Source organism: Archocentrus centrarchus, chromosome 22 (assembly GCF_007364275.1).
Source record: "Archocentrus centrarchus isolate MPI-CPG fArcCen1 chromosome 22, fArcCen1, whole genome shotgun sequence".
Taxonomy (NCBI): domain Eukaryota; kingdom Metazoa; phylum Chordata; class Actinopteri; order Cichliformes; family Cichlidae; genus Archocentrus; species Archocentrus centrarchus.
In genome coordinates, this window is record NC_044367.1 from 7,029,018 (window position 1) to 7,053,510 (window position 24,493).

General features: G+C 41.5%; 1 protein-coding gene across 1 annotated transcript in view; it reads right to left on the reverse strand.

Moving 5' to 3' along the window:
* Window positions 1-9,885: 9,885 nt before the first annotated feature.
* Window positions 9,886-24,493, reverse strand: part of LOC115772689 (protein phosphatase 1 regulatory subunit 37) — a 58,856-nt gene continuing 44,248 nt past the window's right edge. Inside the window, exon 6 of the mRNA XM_030719084.1 lies at window positions 9,886-10,026. Coding sequence (XP_030574944.1) covers window positions 9,886-10,026 — 141 coding nt within the window. The remainder of the gene's footprint in view (window positions 10,027-24,493) is intronic.

The following is a 24,493-nucleotide window of genomic DNA, read 5'->3' on the forward strand; positions in this document are numbered from 1 at the left end:
TCATTGTACATACTTAATCACCACATGGGGAAATTAGTGGCGTTTATTTGGGAAACATTGTGATGCAAGCTGCTGCAAGACTGTTGGACTGCAGCATCTGTGAGCCCCCCAGGTACAAACACAACACGCAGAGCTTCCTGAAAGTCAAACAGACATTCTGACAATAAATATGCTCAAACAATATTCTCACATGCTCATGTGGTTTTCTGTCTCAGTGACCAAGATCTTGCAGTGCCATTTTATTCTCAGGGGATGTACAATATGTGGCCACAAATACTGATTTTCATGATCATACCATGCTGATTTTCATGATGCAGTGAAATAAACAGAATTATAGATAATCTCAAACACTGGGTAGATTCACGCTAAACATAGTTTAAAATTCACAGCGCCTTATCCCACACCATTCCACACAACCAGTGGTTCCCCATAATTGGCTATCATTCATTTTTGTACCAAAATGATCCAGTCAAACAATGTCAAATAGTATTTATTGGATTTTGCGGAGTTAACCCCTCTATTTGTAGAGGTCTCACTCTGAGGGTAAGCCTGAAAAAAGATTGTGGGGATGGTGACCCATGTCCACTGATGGTGCTCCGTATGTTGGTTCTATGATGGGAGGTGAGAACAGTTCCAGATCTTTGCTGCAGTTTTGGATTATTTATTGTGTAGGAAATGCAGAAAATCCAAAGCATGCATTATGACTTTGACCAGCACCTGTCCCACATATACTCAGCCTTCTCTAGTGCCCCTTTGCAGAACAGATGGTATGGTCCTGGCTATGAGGCCAAGGTGCTGTCTAATCTGTTTCCTGTCTGCTACACCCCAAATCTAGTTCTCCCCAAATTGTTTATAACGATACAACTCTGTGAGTTGAAGAGCATTTTTAAAAGGCATTTGTTTAACTACCTTGGGACTGGGCCAAGCTTTTGGGCAGAATATAGTAGCCCCTTGTTTTACAAGCTCTGTTTAACCACTAGGTGTCAGTATTGGATCATCTATTGGCTGTCGGGAGTCAGTCACTGGAAAGGTGACGAGGATGTAGTGTCTTTATGTTTTTAGTGCTTACAATATCTAGGATTAAATGTTTAGATTTTTTTTAATATAAAAAAAACAGGAAGTGCAAAGCAATTAATCTTCAATGCTGAACAGTGGCCTGCTGAAAAAACGCAGGGCAGCCTGAATAATGAGCTCTCAGTTTTTGTGCTTCGTCTCTTCCAGCATGAGTATCAGTGCTCACAGTGACGACGCCTGTTTATGTTTATTGCAGCATTAATTCACAGAAACACACATGTAAATGTGTCCGGTATGCAGCTTTACCACACACTGGCCATTTTCACAAAAGGTGTGAAAGCTTCACTGACTTGACCATTTTGTATCATCAGATGGTGAGAGTAGCAGAACATATCCAGTTTTTTTTTCTTTACAACAGCTTAGAGGAACTTATTCTTCCTTTCACAGCCTCTGTGTCCAGCCTGAAAGATAAACTTTGTCTCCTAGCTCACTGCCAGCTTTCCACTTAAAGCCATGTGTGGTTTTACTCTATAAACACAGTTAAATAATGTCTTGCGGCTCTACAGCAGATTCAAGTTTGCCATTATTTACCTTGATAATTTGGGATCTGGCCAGGACACATCAGCAGTGACTGAGAGCAAGATTGTGTTAGAAATGAGCTTCCTCGAAAGGGTGTGTCAAGTCACCGCTAGAGATGGGGCATACTTGTAATCTCTCACATGTAGCTCAAAGCAAAAGATTGTTTCAGAGTGTTTGTTTTTAGATGTATTTTGTGTGTGCTGTAGGCTTTCGAGTTGCCTGGCTAGAGCATGCAGAAGGGGGCACACATGAAGCACATATCCATCCATCCATCCATCCATCCGCTTATCTGAAATCAGGTTGCAGTGGCAGCAGGCTAAGATGGGTATTCCTTTCCATTTCCTCCTGGGGGATCCTGAGGTGATCCTAGGTCAGATGAGATATAATTCTCTCCCTCGGGGTCTCCTCCCAGTAGGGCTTGCCTGGAAAACTTCCAAAGGGAAGTGTGCAGGAGGTATCCTAACCAGATGCCTGTTCCAGCTCACCTGGCTCCTCAGATGTCTGAGTTCGTCACCCTATCTCTAAGGCTCCCCCTAGCCACACTACAGAGGAAAGTTATTTCGGCTTTAGGTCGGTGGTAAAAATGGGTTAGAATGCTTCTTGATGCCTTACAGGTGAGATATTTTCAGCATGTTGAACCAAGGCAGACCCACAGAGATTAAGTCTCTTGGCTGGCTCGTGAATGCCTCCCAGAGTCCCCCATAGTAGCTGAAGGAGGTGGCAGGGGAGAGGGAGGTCTGGGTGGCTCTGCTTAGAATTCTGCCCCCATGACCTGCACCCAGATAAGCATCAGAAGATAGAGGGACGGACGTGGGAGTCAGTGGTTTTGGAGTAAACACTAATGGTGCATCTGCTTTGACCATATTGTCCTCTATTTTTATTTGTCACCTTCCCAGCATTGTGGAGGTGCTATGCTAAGTTGTAACATTTTGTTCTTTACATTTAAATACTCAGGCTTCCCACATTTGAAGAGGCCTCATGAGCTTTGCGATGTAAAATTCATCATCTGCTCATGTTCACGTGTACATGAATGTACAGCGTGGACTTTACTTTGCACTCTCAGGTCAGGTTGCCTTGACACAACTTAGATGAACTTTTGACACGCAGCATTTTCAGCATTCTGCCTCTGCCTTGTCACTAATAACTGTTGGATTGTCTGGGTTTATTTCTCAGTGAACTGACATGAAGACAGTATCATAGCACTGAGAATCTTTATGACAGGGCTTCACTTGATATATGTCCATCCATCATAACAATACAATTCATCAGCTGCAGTAAGCCAGGAGTGTGTGGCATCTGGACTGAATCCACTCTCACTGATGCTGGTCACTGTTCCCTAACACCCCTTAATCCATGGAGGGATCTCTCTCACACACACACACACACACACACACACACACACACACACACACACACACACACACACACACACACACACACACACACACACACACACACACACACACGTGCGCTTATACATACAGAATTGACACAGCTGATGAACAAACGCACACAACAACATAAACAGCTGACTTATAGTCAGACAGACAAAGACACTTTTTAGAGACAGAGAGAATGACGCATGCATCAAACTGATGGGTTAAGTCGTCAGGGGAACCCTCACATGCCCTACAAGCAAATGCCGAGCGACACACACACACACACACACACCTCCCCCTGCTGCCAGCCTCATTCGGAGCACTCGGAGAGGGAAAATGTGTTTTGTTGCTTAGGAACAGTTTGCCTTGTGTCTCAGCAGGGGGTCTCCTTCTGAATATCATTATGTCCCCTCAATTGGGGAGGACCACACATTTTTCTTTCCTGCCAATATTTATCTTCGGTTCCGCTCTGCTCTCCAGAGGCCCACAAAAACTGTTCTCATTGATTAAAGGAGGTAGAAAGCAGATTCCGCCGCCACACACCTCACCTCATTTTAATGCAAATTTATATTAAAAAAAGAGGATCCTTGGCACTGTTGCAGGTATCAAAGTTCAGATTGGTGACATTTCACTTTTCTTCAAGTTAAATCCTGAGGAGAGGGGTTGTTATCTGGATAAAGGGAATACATATTTTTTTTCCAGCCTTTACCGAAAAATACGAAACTCAAACAAACATGACGATCAGGGCTGGATTATCCAACTCTGGGGCCCAGAGCAAACAGACCTGTGGGGCCCCCTATCATAACACTGCTGGTGAATGACTGCCCTAAGCACCCATATAGGACCCCCTCCAATAAAAAGAAAACACACAGAGACATGCAGTCATCTTTGAAGAAGGGCTAGTTTGCTAATTTCCAGCTCAATGTTTTTATTCTTCGGCTCTACTAGAATAGTTTTTTTTATGAATCACAGTATAAAGTAAAGCATTAAAAAATGTATCTTATAACGTGAGTTGTTGGTCAGTTCAACTTCTGTCTGAAATAAGCCATTTTAGGTTCCTTCCCCCTCTTCTTCTGACTGGCTGCCCCTCACAGAGTGGCCTTACATGGCAGAAGAGGGAAAGGAAAAAAGCCCAAAGGCTCCCCTTTAAGGAGAATGAATATCATTTCATTATCAATAAAATTTCAGCAAACACTTCATTTTTTTGCATAGTGGTGAATTTTTATGCACCAATTTGTGCCTTTGTTTTTTTTTTTTATGAAGAAATACACCAGGCACTGGGTAACATTTCAGAACATAATGGGATATAATGCAGTAGCACTCCCAGACTTTTTGTGTTGCTTTCAAATATTTATTCAGTCTCTCCTGGTTAGACTCTATATAAAAGATGGATGCAGCTTCCAGGTCTGTGCATTAGAGCTGCATTATTTTTAGTGGCCACCAGGGCACGACTCCTCTGCTTGCAGAAAGAAGTCCATTTTGTAAATGATGGTCAGAAAGGATCACATCATCAAACTAATACACTGGAGGATTTTAAGCATGATCAGCCTGTTTAAGGTTATGCCAAAGCATCTCAATTTGAAAGTCCAGATTTTGACAGGTCCACTCCAAAACCTTCATTATGGTTTTTTTTAAAGCCACTCAGAGGTGGACTTGCTGGTGTGTTTCAGATCGTGAACTTTTTCAGATCATGAATTATTTCTTCATGTACGGCCAGGTAAGTTTGGATAGTGGAGTTGGAACACTGTGAAATGTCATAGCAGGTCTCACTGCCATCTTGTGAACCTTCTCTTTCACTTTTGCTGCTATCCTTCTGTCACTCCTGGCACTGGTCTCCACCCACTTCACCTTGTTTACATTCTCTTCTCCATCTCTTGTGCGCGCTGTCCATTGTTTTGGATGGTTGACCTCAGGTATTTAAACTTATCTACTTTCACTCTTCAGAGCATACCTCCACCTCTCCATGCTCTCCTCCTAATTAGCGTGCTTAATGGAAGGCGACCTTCCTTTGGACAGATGAGACAAAGCTGGAGCTTTTTGGCGAGTCCCATCAACTCCATGTTCACAGACACAAAAATTAAGATACAAAGAAAACACTGTACCTGCTGTGAAACATGGAGGAGGCTCGGTTATGTTCTGGGGCTGCTTTGCTGCATTCTGCATTCTGGAGTGAAATATGCTGCCCAGTGTCAGAAAGCTTTGTCTCAGTCCCAGGTCTTTTTTTTTTCCCAGGCCAGTTTCATTCATTTTTTAAATGATTCTGTTGACCCACAATGATTTTCACAAGCGAAAGAGAGGAGGAAACTCCAAACCTCAAGGAGAAGGAAGACGCTGACGAGATGTATTTTGAGCTCTTGAACAAGAAAAGTGGGCAAAGGTTTGAGTGACTTTACAAGAAAATATAAAACTAAACCAAATATAAAGGACCATATTTTGATGTTGATATGATTCCACCTGAAAATATTCAGAACTGTGTTGGATGGATTACTCCAACACTATTATGAACATACAGAAATTAGCTGCTGCTGTCTCTAGTGGCAGCTGATGGAGCTTCAGTGTTTTAGTCCTACTGTCCAATAGTTCTCGTGTTTAAACTCACACCTACCACATGGATCCCAAGGAACACTGTTTATTGTAGAGTATTGAGTGAAAACTGAGAACAGCAAAAAAAAAAAACTGTATTATCACCAGGACAAACAAAAAATGGGTTTAGGGATAAGATTAAGTTTCAGGATATGATGTAAAAGTTAAGTTGAGTGTTTGTGTGTGTGTGGTGGGAAGGGGACCATAGGAGAACCAGAGAGCACCCAGAGGACGCCGCAAGGGGCGGATTGGCCCCCGCAGGGCCTGGGCCTCAGGACGGATGGATGGAGGGATTGTGTTGACAAGGGGAAAAGACAAAGAGGAGGAGGAGGAGAGGAGTCTGCCACACATTCAGCAGGGAGGCTGAGCGCATCGGCCAGAAACTCATCAAAGCGGTGGAAACATCTCCAGCAGCCCAGTAACAGCACGACATGTGCACTGCGTGTGTGTGTGTGTGTGGCTGTGTGTGAGGTGGATGCTCGTGTTTCAGAGAGCCAGCGGCGTGTGTGTTTGGAAAAGTCGACGATATTTCTGGGTGATGGATGGGAACATTGAGGGAGGCTTCGTTCAACCATTGTTCATTAGTAAACTACACAACTGTCCTGCCTAATTGCTCAGCCATAATGTCAGACTGCGATGAGTTATTACAAGCAATGCTGACCTATTCTTTATGTCAGTGCTCAGGAAAACTTCACCTTCTCATCCCTCAGAGGGACAAAGGAGGAGACAACACGCTGTGTGCATATCTAAAGGGTTCTGTTCATATGCACAGTCACTGAAACAGATTTTATTGCCTAAAATCTCAGTAAATTCTCCATTTTGATGCTTTTCTAACCTAATTTTAAGATAATGTTCTTGTTTTCAGTCGGGTTTGTATAGTTGGATGCACATGATTTATAATGTAAAAATTGTCCAAGGGTTAAACAGTGGTCTGGGTTTTTTTTTTTTGGTGTTTACCCCTCTATTTGGTGAGGTCACACTAGGGCAGACACTCTGCTGACCTTTAGGAGAATGATGACCTGTCAGAAGGTGTTTTGTCTCAATGAAGAGTGAGAAGTACAGCCCAGTTGTTTGGTGCATAGACAAAATGTTTTTCCTTCTCTGGAGAGATGACATAGGAGAAGATTTATGAAACTCTGTGAAAGATTAGAACTTCAGAAATCTTTCACTCAGTAAATAAAAATCAAATTAATTTAAAAAGTTGAATCTTGTCCTTGAAAGGACTAACCTCTTCACTCAGGGTCAGGCAGAGACTCTCTCTGTAAATTCTGTTATTTGTATCGATTTCAGCAGTTACTGTGTTATATGAAGATGCCTCATCTCCCATCAGCATGAAAAACACACACACATTATGGCTTAAAGTTTCTGTTTATGTTCAGGCTTAAGTGTAATTTCTCTTAATCTGCATTGCGTGTGTGATTTTCATGCCTTGCCCTCACTCCTTCCTAACTATGATGGAGTAGGCCTGGCCCTGCCATGGACGCTGCCCTACTCCCACTGCCCCAGCATCTGCCTCCACTGCCTCTGCCATCAGGACTGGATCAGGTTCAGATCTCCCAGGCTTCAGGGAGGCTTGAGGTAATGTTAGCGGGGGGGGGGGGATGGGAGGACTTCGGTGAGTAAACTTGAGTCTGGGCTTGAAACCATTCCTGAGGCCACTTTGGCTTGACTTGAATGCAGTTGGGAGAGCGCCATGCCCATATGGGTTATGATGGAGGTTGAGGAGGAAGAGGAGATGACTGGTGATGACAAGAAGCTGAAACTTCAAGGGAAATTTGGGGTGGGGTTGGTGGTGGGGTAATGAATGCTTGTGGCTGCATGCTGCTGTCAGTCTCCCTCTGTACACAGAAAAATTTCACACACCTCCCACCCTGGCTCTGGTGGGCAGTGGAGTGTCATCTGGGAGGATGTGTGGATGTATGTGCAGGTGCACAGTGTGAGAATCTCAGATCCTGTGGAGGGAAGCAGAGATCTCCCCTGCTAAATCCACTCGTCTGATCTCATCTGTCAGTCACTGGGTCTTGTAATGTGTTGGTGGAGAGGAGGCGGTATCAGCTGCACTGTCAAATTCAACACAGCAGATCACAGCACACAAGCCCACTTTAACCCCTTACACATTAGGCTACTTTTTTGATTTTTCCACTTGGAAAAACATCCTCAAATGCAGTCTGTAACAGCTACACCAAACTCAACAACCTTGTGCTATATGGACAAGAGACACTTGGAAGAACTTACAATTTTCTCCAGGCCAGAGATTTGGAAACTTTTACATGTTTACTTCCACCTAATCAAAACTGCAAACTGTAAATAACAGCCTTATAAGCATAATTTAGTGCATATGCCTCAGAGTTCACAAAAATCTGAATTATTTGGGGTATTTGATACATTAAATGACTGTTGTTTCAACATCTAAGACCTTCATGGTTCAAAAATACTTATAAAAATCAAAGTTGTGCCAGTGTCTGGGACATTAACTGACAGCTTCAGCAAGAGATGAACAACAAATGTTAGTCAGAGCTAAGCCTAACATTTTAGTTCCACATCCTGCTTTTCAAACTAACTTGCAAACCACAAACTACTTTTAAGATAAGGGTCCAAACCTTTCTTTTGATAAAGCTTATATTATCAGACTACTTTCCTTCTGCTCCCTTCTGTTCACCCTCCATATGTTTATCATGTCATCAACTTTTTCTTCCTTCACTGGCTGGTGTTGCTCATGGGGGATCATTTGATTGTTGGGGGGGTCTCTCTGACATTGTAGCGTCATTACATTACTATATAAAGCACTTTGAGATAACTTGTGAACTGGCACTCAGTAAATAAATGGACTAGAATTGAAATGAAGTGAATTCCTTCCTTCCATCCATCCATCCATCCATCCATCCATCCATCCATTGCAGGTTTAGTAATTGAAACTAATTGAAATGTATCTGAAATTAGTGATCTGGTGACTCCTATCAGGATGCTGCTGCTAGAAATTTTCTGCTTCTGCTCATTTCATCCTGAAATCAAAATGGTACAAAGTAGCTCATGGAGCATTAATGTCACTAATACTCACAGAAAGGTGTTTTACTACATTCAGAACTCAGAGAAAATCTAAAAATTTAACTATATTTATTGCAGATGAACATTTGATGAAAATTATCAGAAGAAAATTGTTGTAGCCCATTGACTCTGGATGACCTTGTGAGACTAGAACAAGTAATGGGATTTGTTCATTAAACACATTCATTCATTCATTCATTCATGCATATACAGTAATTCTGCACAACATGAAACAATAACAAAAAGACAGGATTAGGAAATGTCAATTCTAAAATCATCCAGTAAAAGTTCCTTGTAGCTGATTGGTTACAGTGTATATCATATAATCACAATGGCAGAGTAATTGAACATGTTTTCCAAATAGCATTTATTTATCAGTTCATACAAAGTGCAGCAGCAGAGGTGCATTTGCTCAGCAGTAGCTGGGCCAGTGTTATGCGTCCTTTGGTTCTACAGAGTTCAAAGATCAGAGTTCAACTTGCCAAATTTAAATTCTGGGTCAAAGTTCACATTTGAAAGTTGTCCATCAAGCATTCCGCGTGTGCTCTGTCCTCTCAGCTGAAGGAGTTCTGGCCTGTGCTCCTGCTTTCAGTTTCTAAAAGCACGCGGCCCCGACAGCCACGTTACGTCTCTGTTTACTGCAGCTGTCTGCGCTCTGGTCTCACATTGTGCTGCTGTGCTTCCCAGCTGATTAATGCAGATGCATCTTGCTACCTCTGTCAGAGTAATAACGCTACATCCCTACACACACACACACACGCACACACAAACCCACTCTAAGGATTGTCCCACAATGCATCACTGTGAACATTAAGCGATGATGGAACATAAGCAAACAGGGATTTGCGGCACACACGGCGCTCTAGTGTGAGCATTGAGAGAAGTGGGGGGGGGGTTGATGGTGGAGGAGTTCAGAAGTTTGGAGCAGGGTGGGGTGTGGGCATTTCTCTTCATTTCTAGGTGATTCACATTTGAAGTGGGCTTGCAAAATTGCTTTATGGAAAGTGGTGAGCAGCTCAGCGGGAACATTAGGTTTGAAGCAGCGGGGAGGCCAGCGTTTCATTAGGGAGCTGTATTCCGCCTTTATTACCCGGATTTGGAGTTTTATGGTTATCATTATTTGCCATGGAATTATTATTCGCATATATCCGCTAGTCAGCTGTTTAGATTGGGGACAGTGGGACGCATTGTCTCTGTGAGTGAATCCATGCACGGTGTCTGAGGCGATCTGTACAAGGTTATCCATTTTTGCTCCTCTGTTTGTGTGTGTGTGTGTTAGCTGTAGTCATGCTCCCAGCTTATCTGTGGCCTCGCCGGTTGAAGTTTCAGGGGTTTCCGCGGTGAGGCTGGAGTGAGCGGCGTTGGCACGGCAGCGCTGGGTGATTTCTGACTGAAGCCTTGCCTGAGTCTCCTTCAGAAACTCGTCCTGTTTAACACACATAAGGACATAACCAATCATTTCTGCAGTATCAACATTAGAACCATGATTTTCCATTGCAGTTCATTAGTTTTATGTTATGTGTATAATGCCTAGTCACAACTGCCCTCCCCTCAAGGAGTTTAATATTCTAAGGTAAAGACCTCTTACACGCATGGCCAAAATATGGCCCAATCAATCAATCCAGCTGTGACACCCTAAAAGGAAAACTAAATCATTTTGTTACATTTGAATGACTAAAAAGCAACTTTCTATTAATGTGTGCAAACAAAGTTTTTCTGTGACGACCTACAACATGTTTGTGATGTCTTATGACAGGTGTCCTTTAATGTGATCCCAGACTCCCTGAGGAGACTCTGTCAATTGCTCCTAATAAGCTGAACAACAAACTGCTTAATATTTTCTTGTTTCACTGAACAATGCAAAGAACACACTTTAATGTAAATGTATATATTAAAATAAAGACTTTAAGTCAACAGAAACTTCTTGATTTTTTTGAAACTAGGACTCAGACCTATTGCAAAGCAATCTGTCGTGTGTTCCAGTTTTATAGAGTTAAACATAATTCAGCAATGTTTTAATTCAGCTTTTCAATATGTGGCCCAAATTAGATGAATTTTTCAACAGATAATTGCGAATGTATACAGAGGAGGTCAGAAGAGAGGTACAGCAGTGAGTGTCTATAGCCATCTGTAAAGCACAGTGGAGGCTCTATCGTGGGATCAGCCAGTGTTTTTTTTTTTTTTTTTTGGGGGGGGGTGAACACAGAAAAGTACAGTCAGATTTTGATCCACCATGTGATACCATCTGGAAAGTGTCTGACGACAGCTTCATTTTTTCAGCATGACAATGATCCCAAACACACCACCAACACAGTGAGTAAAAGCATACCTGAACAGAAAAAGACACTGAAACACTATCGTGGACCGGCATCCCCAGAGCCCAGATCTCAACATTACTGAAGCAGTGTGGGATCTTTTTGACAGAACAGAACAAAATGGAGCCAACATCCAAAGAAGAGCTTTGAATGTCCTTCAAGAAGCCTGGAGAAATATTCCTTAAAGAAATTATAAGAAAGCTGCTTAAGAGAGTCCAGGCTGCACTGAAGAATAATAATACCAAATATCAAACTTAATACAAACTGTTTTTGCCTCACCTATACTGTATTTCCACGTTTACACGTTTTAAGAAGCCGCTGTGGTAGTTCCCATTTTCCCATATATAAAATATAAAGAAATAAGGGGTGGCTTAAGACTTTTGCACACTACTGTAAATATGCTTGTGATTATGAAGCTGATTGTGCTCTGTGAGATCCATACATGCATCCAATTTCTTAACTGCTTATCCAGGTGGTTGGAGCCTGCAGCTGTCACCAGACAAGAAGCATTATATGCCCCTGGACGGGTCCTCTATCTATCGCAGGGCTAACACACACAGACAACTATTCATGCTCAAATTCAGACCTATGGCTAATTAATCACCAAGCAACCTAACATGCATGTCTCTGGACTGTGGGACAAAGCTGGGGTAACTGGAGAGAACCCACATGGACACAAGGAGAGCATTCAAACTCCACCTGTCAAAGGTTGGTTTGGGTTCACTGAGAAGAAGAGAGAAAGCTCTTCTTCTGAAAGTATCACATGCAATTATTCAAACTAACAATATTCAGTTTTTCACTGGATGACAATGCTGGCCCAAGAATAAGTACAGGAGGGCGTTTTCTGCTCATATCTATTATTAAAATTAATAATGACCCTTCAGTAGGCTGGTAACATTTGAAGTGGGGGAGAACCCTAAACTGAGGCGTTAGCACTATCTCCCACCAATGACGAAATATTCCAGCAATCAGTGTTTTCACATCATGCGATGAGTCACTGTGAAATTCAAAACAATACTCTGGTGGGGAAAATGTTAACTTATGAATTATGGGATAGAAATGATTTCCCCTGAAGTTTAGGGGAAAAGTTATGGACTCACTACAATCATTACAAATCCTCCTGTGGGGAGCATGAATATCCAAAGATTTCATGAGAGATATTTTGATGTGAACCAAAGTGTTGTATGGACACATAATGTCAACAGTCCCCGTGGCTGCTATGAGTGCTTAAATTGGCCCCGGGTTACTCTTTCACTTCAGGAGCTTCTTTTGTGATTAAATGCTATAATATACTTTTATGTGCCCACTCTGCTTTATCTGCTTCTCTTTAGATATTATTTATATTAAGATTTGCATTGAATTCCCTAATTTTTCTAACTCATGGCTATAAGTGGATTCATATTTATTGGCTCGAGAATTTTCCAAAACTAAAGAAGAAAGCAGGAGTGGATAAGTTAGTGGAAAAAAAAAATCAAAGGATGGAGAATAAAAGGACAGAGCTGTGGTCCTGGCTGGCTGCTGGTCGCCAGAATCACTGATGCTCTTTCCCGCCTCATAAATTATCGCCGTGACGATGGGTGTGATGCTGACAGGAAAGCCCAGCATCCCAACAGCCAACAGCAGCAGCAGGTCTGGATGGCAGCTTGAGCCCCCCTCCCCACTTCTGTCATCCCTTTCTCTTTGTCTTTTTAAACATGGAAACAGATTTTCACAACAAGAGTAGCGTTTTAGAAAAGATTCTTTTATGGTCATTAAAAATGCTGGTTTCAAAAAGAGAACGACGCCCGAGTGGACCTGAAGGGCGAAAAATGGGCGTCGTTGCTGAAACGCCTCTCAGTCAAAGGAAAAAGGTTAAGAAATATAACGTATATGTTTAAATTTTATTATTATTGATCAACATTTTTAATTAAGCAGTAAGAGGAAGTACATTCAAAATATAATTGAGGCAGGAAGGAAGCTGCTCAGTGGAGCATTCAGTCATTATTTTCTCTTTACTGAGTTTTTCCCCAGCAGGCCACAGACTGAACAGAGGAAATAATCACACACTAACTGTATATTTTAAGTATATTTTTTAAGTCACATCCTTTGTGTCTGAAAATGAAGGCGCATCTTTTTGCTTTCTCTGAGTTGAGAAGAAAAAAAAAGCATGATTAAACTATTGCTGTTTTTTAATCTCTTTACTCCGAAGTTTGAAAAAAATATCAAATTTTCTCTTTCAGTCATCAGCAACAACTATTTCTCATCAAAAACACTCCACTTTTCCTCCTTCAAAGATTATTTATCATTAAAGTTTGATATAGCCGCCTAAAAAAAGGCAAACAAATCAGCCTTTTCCCCAACTTTCCTCAACTTGCCGAGCTGCTGCCTGACTCCTGTGCTTCTCTTTTCTCCTCACCTACCTCCTCTTCCTTCCTCCCCCCCCAGTGGCGGCGGTCTGCAGCAGAGCAGTTAATAAAGAGATTGATTATCAGCCTGTCAGGAAGTGACAGTTGGACAGAGCTGCTCTGCGTGAATGACAGAGGGCATGCTCACCACGCAGCAACCCGTCCGACACACACACACACACACACCCAGATGTCTTTGCCAGCACAGAGGGTAGGTGAGGTGGTGGAGGAGGAGGAGGCATTCATGTGGAGAACAGCAATGCAACCTTCTGCTGGTAGAAAAGGTCTGTGTGTGTGTTTGTGTTTGTTTCTGTGTGTGTGTACATGTTGTTGGTGGCGGGGGTCAGAGTTCACAGCCGCTGCCTTCTGGTGAGAGAGAAAGAGGGATGCCAACCACGCCATACCCTGAAGTGAGAGGGGTCAGAAGAGGCTCAGGAACACACTAGGGAATGCTGGAAATGTGTCCGTCCACGCCAAACCCCTCTGGGACTGCTCTGAGCTGACTGCCGATGCTTTTCATGTATGATCACACTTTGAGGCCGTAGGTTGTGGAGAAACTCTTGAAGAGCTCTCTCACTAAATTATTTTTATGCCAATGTATACACGGGGGGAGCCATCAGGAAAGCCTGAAGACCTCGATCGGTGTTTGAACCAGAATTAAAGCTTTGATATAAGCGCAAAATTTTAGGCACTTTATGTTATTTTGGATTCAGCAAATTGTAGCAAGAAACGTCCAAATGGATGGAAACAAGTCAGCAAGACAGCCTTTAAGGACTTTTTCTCTCAGGGCCAAGTGACGTAAATTTCGTCATCAGATGGTCTTGTCGGCTGTAGGGTCTCGAGCTGTACATGTCTGCAACAGAGTATCATCAAGTCCCAGAAGGATAACAAGAGCAGGTTGGGAAACTGTGTTAAAGTGTGTGTGTGTGTGTGTGTGTTTACATGCTCAATTTTGTAGGTTACAGCCTAGTTTTTAATTTTATGCATAAAGTACCCCTCATTGGCTCCTGGACACTTTGAAGCCTTGAGTTTATCGTTGCGGTCTTTGCCATCTTGGTGTGTGAGGACCACAGACACCATATTTAGAAACGTATCAGCTAACACCAGGATGCTTGGTTGGCAAGCTGCACCTATACGTTGGACACACTGCACACACACACATCCATGTTAGTCCTAACATGTAAATATAAAATAATACTGTAATTTCACTCATCAAAACTGATACACAAAGTAACCCCACAGCAAGTCTTTGGGTGGATAATGTGGTAGATAGTTCTATAAAAAATACCCCAAAGGGTGGTGAAAGGATCTGTTTTCTCATTGGAGCACAGCAGTAAAATGTCAGTGTGTCCCCAGCCTGTCTCCACAGTCACACGGTGTATTTTGGCAGTGCTCACCAACCACAGAATCCACATACAGCAAGTGGCTGTTGTAACAGTGAGGAGCATATGTCATGCAATGAGACTGATGAGGTGAACACAAAGTAATGAGCTGCCCTCAGAGTTTCCTCTCCTTCTTTCACTGTAATTTTCTTTTTTGTTAATATTGCAGTGAATAACAGATATCACACTGTTCTCATCGATTTTGAAATATAATATTGTTATTACTACTATTAATACTACATCTACCAAAGTCAGGAACACACTTTCCTTTAGGGCTACCTTCTTCTGACTGGCTACTCCTTGCAGCAGGTTTAAACAGCTGATGGGTGGGGCTGCTGTACTCGCAGGTGGAGCTGGGAGCCTTGGATGAGCACTTTCTCCATTAGGGCTATCAGAACTAATAGTAGAAAAAAACTGTCTCAAACAGTATGTTTAGAGTAGTGTAAAGCTTGAACTTTTAGCTCTAAAAAGAAACTAAAAAGACTAAAAAGAAACAGCTGCAGGAATGCTTTGCAACTAATTAGGTTATTTGGCAACAGGTCAGTAACATAATTTGGTATAGAAAGAACATTATAGAGAGGCAGGGGTTCTCAGAAGTAAAGATGGGCGGTGTCACAAACAGGTTTGTTTTGTAGTTTATCTGGTTTAGCTTCTGTTTATGATTTTTTGTTTTGTTTAGTAATTTTGATAAGACTTCTGTGTTTTAGAATAGAATAGCTTTATTGTTCACAGTAGTGGTAAATTGTCTTGGGTTCACCAACTGATGATAATCATCTACACACATGTACACATATACATACATAAAGCTTCAATAAAACTATTAAAACACGTCACAGCATCTTATTATTCAGTCTTCTGGTTGCATTTGGCACAAATGATCCTTAATGCACTTTTTACCAACTGAGGGCCACTAACATGGTCCCGAGGGCATTTGGAGGACTCGGGTTTTGTGTTCTTGGGGTTTATTAATATGTTTGATTCCTTGTGTTTAGTTTTTTCTTGCTTCCCCGGGACCCTCTTGTATCTTGTTGTCAAGTCTTTTGTTAGCCATTTGTCTCTAATGCCTTGCTGTTGGTTTGACTTTCTCAGTTATTGTCTTAATTAGTTTCAGCTGTGTATTGTTACCCTGCAGTTTCTACTTCCCTTGATTACATCAGTTTCCTTTTGTTCTTTACGTCTGTCACCCTTAAGTGTTCCTACCTGTTGTTGGGGTTTTGTTATCTTATATCTAATGGACTTACCAAACACTATTAAAGGTGTGTTTTGTGTTTACTTTGCCTTGCATTTGGATCCACTTCCTGCCCAACCTTGACAGGTAGAGGTTGAATTGTTGTAAAATTAAAAAAAATAAAATAAAAAATTAAATACCTCATCAGCTACACTACACCACATCATCAAAAGATTCAGAGAATCTGGAGAAATCTCTGTGCACAAGGGACAAGGTAGAAAATCAACATTTGATGGCTGTAATTTTCAGGTGCTCAGGTGGCACTGCATTAAAAACAGGCACGATTCTCTATTGAAAATCATTGCATGCACTTGGGAAAACTTTCAGAAATCATTGTCTGCTCTGTGGTCACTGTTCTGTGGTCAGAAAAATCCAATTTTGAAATTCCTTTTGGAAAACATGGACACCATTTTTACAAGGTTTAGAGCAGGGGTGGGCAACTCCAGGCCTCAAGGGCTGGTGTCCTGAAGGTTTTAGATGTGTTGGATCAGGAACACATCTAAAACCTGCAGGACATCACATACAGAAGTCATTAGCAGGACTCTGGAGAACTTGACTGCATACTGAGGAGGTAATTCAGCCATTTGATTCAGGTGTGTTGGATCAGGGACACATCTAAAACCTGCAGGACACCGGCCCTCGAGGCCTGGAGTTCCCCACCCCTGGTTTAGAGAATCATATGCTCCCATCCAGATCTTTTTCAGGGAAGGTCTAAACTACATACTGCATCTATTACAGCAGCATGACTTTGTAGTAGAAGAGACCAGGTGCTGAACTGTCCTGCCTGCAGTCCACATCTTTCACCAACTGAAAACATTTGAAGCATCATGAAACAAAAATTAGAGAGATAGACAGAAAGATAACCCAGGATTACTGAGCGGAATCCTAGATCGAACAAGAATGGGACAACATTCCTCTCCAAAATCCAGCCAGTGGACTACAGAAGCCTGTACTACAAAGCAGGATTTTGTCTTATTCAGGTAACTTCAGAGTTTTCTTTCCTGGGATTTCAGTACTATGAAGTTGGATCACTTCTTACTGGGGCATATTGCCATGGTAGCCTAAGAGAGGGTTACGTTCCAGATTAGAGATCAGCAGGTATGAAATCACTGCCTACTGACCAATCAGTTCTCTGGAAAATAGCACCAGTATTAAATATAGATTTTTATAGGCAACTTTATTCCTTGATTTTCTTTCCTCTGTTGGCTGCAAACAATCTGAAAACAATTTTATTTTTCTGTTTGCTCTACAATAAAACATGCACTCACACTGCTGCTTTATCTGCAGCAGCTGTGTTATTTTCAGTCTGTATTATGTGTTTAACATCTTCATATTTTTCTAATATTATAGTTTTAACTTCTGTACATACACTGGACTCTTTGCAACCTTAGCCATGTTTAATATGAGCATCCAACAGTACAACAGTATGCACAGCACTATGAAAAAGCATCTGTCCCCTTCCTGATTTCTTAGTTTTTTTGCATATTTGTCACACTTACATGTTTCACATCATCAGACAAATTTTAATATTAGACAAAGATAAACCTGAGTAAATACAAAATGCAGTTTTTAAATGAATGAAATAAATAAAATACATTTCATTCATTAAGGGAAAAAAGCTATCCAAACCATGTGGCCCCGTGTGAAAAAAGCAATTGCCCCATAAACATAATGACTGGTTGTGCCACCCTTGGCAGCAAGTGTTTGCGATAACTAGTAATCAGTCTTTTGCATCATTGTGGAGGAATTTTGGCTCACTCCTCAGAATCTCATTTCTGATTTATGCAGATAATGTGGTCCTGTTGACTTCATCAGGTGGGGGCCTACAGCTCACACTGGAGGGGTTTTGACCATGACCGGCATGTCATTTTTTTTTTTTTTTAACACATTCAGAGGTGGAATTGCTGGTGTGTTTCAAATCATTGTGCTGCTGCATAACTAAAGTGCGCTTGAGCTTCATGGCATGAGCTGATGGCCAAACATTCTCCTTCAGGATTTTCTGGTAGAGAGCAGAATTCATGGTTCCATCAATTATGGCAAGTCGTCCATGCCCGGGTGTGGCTAGTGAGATTGAACTCAGCTTTCCGAAAAAATGTGCTTAATCATAGCTCATTCATGATTTAACAAGTGGGCAACTACTTTTTCACAAAGGATCAGGCCGGTTTGGATAGTTTTTTCCATAATTAATGAAATCATCATTTTAAAAACAGCTTTTTGCATTTACATGGGTTATTGGTTATTACATGGGTTAAACATGTAAATGGGACAAGTATGCAAACAACAAAAAAAGAAAAGAAATCAGGAAGGGGCAAATACTTTTTCAAACTCTGTACTGTACAGTATATGACATAAAACAAGAAAAATCAGATCAAGATTAGTTAAATCGCCCAGCACAGAACAGGCGGCTTGGAAGAGAGTAACATGATTTCATTTGTATGTACTCTTCAGTGGAGCTTCTCAAAACAAGAGAACTTCTCCAGTTTAGAGAAGTTATTTCATTACCATCTTATCAAGGGAACAGTTTACCCTGCCTGAGATAGGGTTACTGTGGAGCCAGGCCTGGGGAGGGTGCTTCAGGGAGAGTTCCTGTTGTCCGGGTGCAGCACGAAGAGGAGAGATGGGCCCGCCCTCCTGAAGACTCACCTTTGTGCTTTGTAGACCTGGAGAAGGCATTCAACCGTGTCACTTTAGGGCATCCTGTCAGAGGTGTTGAAGGAGTATGGGGTGTCTGGCCCGTTTTTATGAGCCACTCAGTCTCTGTACAATTGCAGTAAGAGCTTGGTTCGCATTGCTGACAATAAGTTGGACTCATTTCCGGTGAGCTTTGGACTCCACCAGGGCTGCCCTTTGTCACTGATTCTGTTCATAATTTTTATGGACAGAATTTCTAGTCATAGCCAAATGGTGGAAGGCTTCGCCTTGTAGCCTCAGAATCTCATTTCTGCTTTTTGCAGATGATGTGGTCCTGTTGACTTCATCAGGTTGTGGCCTACAGCTCACACTGGGAGTGGTTTACAGCCAAGTGTGGTGTGGACACTACACCGGACCGTTGTGGTAAAGAGAGAGCTGAGTGTAAAAGCAAAGCTGCTGATTTACCAGTCGAGCTACATCCCTACCATGTGCTATGGTTATGAGCTTTGGGTAGTGAACCAGAGATTACGGATACAAGTGGCAGAAAATGAGCTTCCTCTGAAGGATGGCTGGCCTCTCCCTTGAGATAGGGTGAGGAGTGCAGTCATTCAGAAAGGGTTCAGAGTGGAACCGCTGCTCCAGTTGAGGTGGTTTGGGCATCTGACTAGGATGCCACCTGGGCACCTCTTGGGTGAGGTGCTCAGGGCATGTCCCACCGAAATTAGGCTCTGGGGCAGATGCAGGACACGCTGGATAGATTATATGTCTTGGCTGGCCTGGGAACATCTCTGTGTGTAAGAGGTTTAAGTTTCTCTGCTTTGGCTGCTGCCCCTGTGACCCGGCCCTGGAAAAGCGGGAGAAAATGGACGATGGAAGTTATCTCTGTGCATAAGATCCCACATCTCACCACTTTTCCCTAATTTTGGATTTCCTTTGTTGGGTAAATTTACTTCATATCACCTTCTTTTCTGTTTTTCATTACATGGAAAAGAGGCAGCATACGTTCAGCAAAACCAAAGTAATTTCTCTCTCTCACACACACACACACACACACACACACACACACACACACACACACACACACACACACACACACACACACTATTTTTTCTTTTTCTGCACTTGATCAGTGAGTGGAATAATCAATACCTCCAGCCTGAGTAAGTGGACTGCTGAGTCTGGAATCCAAACCTTTTTTTTCCTTTTACCGACAGAGAGGAGGAGAGTGTTTCACACCCAGGGAGGAGGAAAAAGAGTGAAGGAGGTGGAGGAGGAGACACAGATGGACAAGTGCTTATGCGGGTGAGTCTCCTCCTGGCTCAGTGCCATGGCCACAGACTCTCTTTGTTTGCCCAGCTACTAAACTAATAGAGATAAAGGCAGGTTCCTGCTGGCCCTGAATTAGAAAGTCATTAAAGAATATAAACACACAAGGGAGAACACAGACAGAGAGATAGACACACACACACACACACACACACTACCACACACACACACACAAGCGCACACTATAAAGTCAGTTTACTATATTTTTCCACTGTTCTTACTGCATAAGTGGTTTCAACAATCCTTTAGAGGCATGGTGCCAAACCTGGAGGTCTGGATCCTACAGTGGTTCACAAAAAGGATTACTGGGGAATTTCTTTGCTATAAACTGAAAATTACTTGCCAAATGTCGCACAGTCTTTGCATGTCTAAAAATAATTTCAGTCAAACAGTTGGACTGCTTACAAAGTCGGCAGTGTTTAGGATTAAAGTTGAAATCACTGAGAAATTTGATGTTGCTGTGTGTTTCCCCTGTTTTTTATAATGTATTTGTATTTTTCTTATTGTTAATAAATCCAATAAAACCAAAATCAGCTCTCAACTCTAAGCAGCTTCCTCCTAAAGACATAAATCTTTATGAAGTGCTCACAAATATGCGGTTTCATTTTCATAACAGATTCACTGATTTTTCTACAACAGCTGCTACCTGTAGTGCTCAAACAGAAGGAACAGTTCATTTGGTGGGGACCAATTTTATTGGTGCATTAATCAATATGTAATACTCTGGTGAGTAACTGGAGCGGCAGGACAATATATGTAGGACTGAGTCATGCTACCACATGTGCTTATGTGCGCCTTCACAGTAATGAAGGATCACTCCAGCCAATACAACAGCGCGGCTCACTGATGTGGCTAAAAGAGGACCTTTAACTTATTTTCTGTCATTTACACGCTGTTCCAGTGGTGGATGTTCACATTAAACATGACTAAAGTTTCAAATGATGAAGTCAGTGTGTGTGTGTGTGTGTGTGTGTGCATGTGATGTGCATATACTGACCTAAACATTCAGTTTCAGATAGTTTCTGCTGCTCGCGGCCACTTTCACAACATTAAACACGTTACAAAGATCCACTTAGTATTAGAACACACACACAAACAAACACACTGGGTTGCAGCTATTATATATTTTGCTCAGTGTTTGGGGAACAAACCACAAACCTGAAATGCCTCCAGCAGCTCGCTGCCTGGTTTGATTTTGGCCCTCTGGCCCTTTGCTGGACATCATTCCCCATCAACACGTATCTGAATAAAAACAATAATAACCACAGCCTCTTTCTTTCTTTCTTCTTTAATTTCATTTAATTTTACTATTTCAAAAATTGGATGTACTGTCTATAGCAAACAATTAGAACTGCACTGTTATGCACACATTCATGGAGTCTGGAAAAAGACCAGACAGACAGCAAGATGGCAGCAAAACACAAGATGTGCATGTGTGATCATTCATAATGAGTCACCTCAGTGACAGAGAGAAAAGTGCACTGTAGTGATTTTTTTTTAAAAGGATTTCAATCATAGATTGTGCCTTTAAAGTGACATTGAAAGCTTCCAAATCAAACCCGGTCCATTCATTTCAGCGTTTCTGAGCTTTTTAAACCAAAACTGAATGAAACACACTGAAATCTCTGCTCTGCTGGGCCTTACGGCTGCATTGGTGGCCTGGATTGAACCCTAATTTCAGTTTAACAGTGTTTGCTCCCTCTCTCCCTCACTGCCACCTCAAGATTAGTTTGGATGGTTGTACAGTGGCTGCCAGGAACGAGCATTTAAAGCCCTCTGAGGTGCAGGCGGCTTAAACAAGCTCATTTGTCAGGTCTGTATTCAGGAAGACAACCCTACAAATGGAGCTACTAACCAATTATTATTAGAAGGGAGGAGGGAAGCACAGTCCCAGTCTATTAGTCTTGCTCAGGATGGACCGTACACCGAGAGATCGGGAGGGTCAGAGCACTGCTGATCCATGAGGAGGTGTGTCTCAGTGTGGGCAACACTAAACTCAGGCTTGTTTTGAAATCTGTACAGAGATACATGCAATGATGTTTGGTGCTCTCTCTCTCTCTCTCTCACACACACACACACACACACACACACACACACAATACTTGTGCCTAAACTGGAGCAATAAAAAGAAGAAGAAGAAGAGAGCATATGGAAGCCCCAACAGAGACATTGTTACTTCGATCTGTGAAAATTCATTACAGATTCTCACAATCAGTGTGTGTGAGAATCCACCGTTTCTTCTCATGTGTGCTAAACAAAGGCACACGTGCTTGTTTTCAGAGCAGGATGCGGCACGGCCTTATTTCAAAGGCACAACTTGAAAGACGACAGACAGCTATTTACAATATTTATACATTTAGGATGCTGATACTATGCATATTATGGCTCTGTTTTTTTAGTGCGTGCATGTGTGTGTGTGTGTGTGTGTGTGCGTGTAAGGGAGCCAGTGGGGAAGGGAACGGCTGATGAAAAAAAAGGTTACTTTGGAAATTCTCTGATAATTGGTGCCTTAAAAGGAGCTCATTTTTAACTATGTCACCACGACTGCTCGATGACAATTAATCTGTTTGTGGCTGCTTCCTTGGCATCTGTGCCAATTACTTTATATGCTAATATATGTAAATGACATCTCAGATGCCAGTCTCAAGTATTATGCGAGCGGCGTATTGTGTCTTTTTTTTTTTTTATTCGTATTGTTGAGGCTGATCAGCAATATGAGTTCTTTAAACTCAGAGGTGTGTTAAGTTCTGTATTTCCTCATAAACCACTGCAGCCAACACACACACACACACACACACACACACACACACACACACACACACACACACACACACACACACACACACACACACACACACACACACACACGACACATTTGTTTCAAAGCCACCATTCTTTCTGGGGTTTGTCCCTGAGATCATCACGGAGTCTTTAAATAATCTGTTAAGTTGCACATAGATCACGTCACTGTTTTTGCACGTTAAATGAAGAATTGCACCAAAAAAAAAAAAAAAAAGGTGTTCTGTCCTTATTTTTTCTGCTCAAGGAGAAACACACTGACAGCTGTGGTTACAGAAAAGCAGACTTTTCCCAATCAAATTCTGACAAAATGAGAACAGCCTCATAATAGAAAGCTGAACCCCTCGATAATCCTAAACTATCACAGTATGTCATTCTCCTCGAGTCTTGGCCTCTTTTTTTTTTTTTTTTTTTGCTTTTCTTAAAAACAAGGTTAGGGTTCCCTGTCAACACAAACAGTCATTTAGATTTACAGAGTAAAAAAAAAAAGCAGTCTTATTACTAACATAAATGTCTGTAATATAAAATGCAAACACAAAGTCCAAACAGCAGACAAAGACATGTATCGAGGCTATCTGGCAGGGGGCCAAATACTTCTTTGATCAGGCCTCCATACAGCATTTAGAAGTAGTGTGTAAGCACTGTGAGCTCATTCCACACAAACACTGCTATAAATTAATTTATAGATTTTAAAAAAAGTCATATAAGGAATGTATTCGTCAGTGATGATAATTCCTGAATAATCTGAAACTGGTATCAACACATTTGATAAAACAGCGTAGCATTAGGTATAACTTACACTAGAGGTGTCATAATAAGCATGTATTGACAACAGTGGTGATACTTAAAAATTTTGTATGCTTCTGTGGTCGTTTCAAATTTATTTAGAAATTATAGAGGAATTTGACTGATTACAGCTATTTTTCCAATTTTTCTATAGACATTGTCTGACACTGTGACAGCTGTACTGTACAGAGGAACAGTGCACATACAGCACAGTTTAACCATACAGTACTGTAGTATTGTAGGCTGTAGTTATATAAGCATTCATGTAGTAAATTAGTGGCTACACTGTAAAATGTTATGTTTATACACCAGATAAAGATGCCTTACAGGGGAAGTTACAAACACATTAAGACCTTTTACAGCCACACTGTAGTGTTTAATAGAGTTATGGAGTGTTGTAAATCATGGTCTATAATAACTGCCATCAAATGAGGTGCTACCAGTGATGGTTCAGTTAGAAACATCAGGAACTGCACATAAAGGACCTGAACACACAGGGCTTAACAAATTTACTAGACCACCTGTCAAAAAAAGCAAAAAACACAAATATCCTAGAAACCCGTAAAAAAAAAAAAATAGCTTAAAACTAAAAACATATTAAATATATAAATATATTGCTATTTATTTGGCAAATAACAAACTGAATTGAACTATTTTTACCCGAATTTGAGCAGGCACCCCGGACTTCTCTGATAAATCAAGCATTCAGCATTCAAACACCAAAACTCATTTTTCAGTTCAGGAATGCAAGTAAATAACTGCATTATGGAATTTTAACCAAAACATAATAATGTGTGTTACTATTTTTTTCTGCAGTAAATTTGAAAATTCATGGATAACAACAATAATATATTTTAGCATTTAAATGTAATTAACGAGCTTGTGCATATTGATGGATTAAACAGAAACACAACAATGATTTTGGTAATTACTGATGGTGTTAATTTAGGGCGGCTGTGGCAGAAACCTTACACTGGGTGCTGGTATGATACATTTGTTAACATTTGTATGTCTTGGCTGCTCGCTTTTGCAATATTAGAGA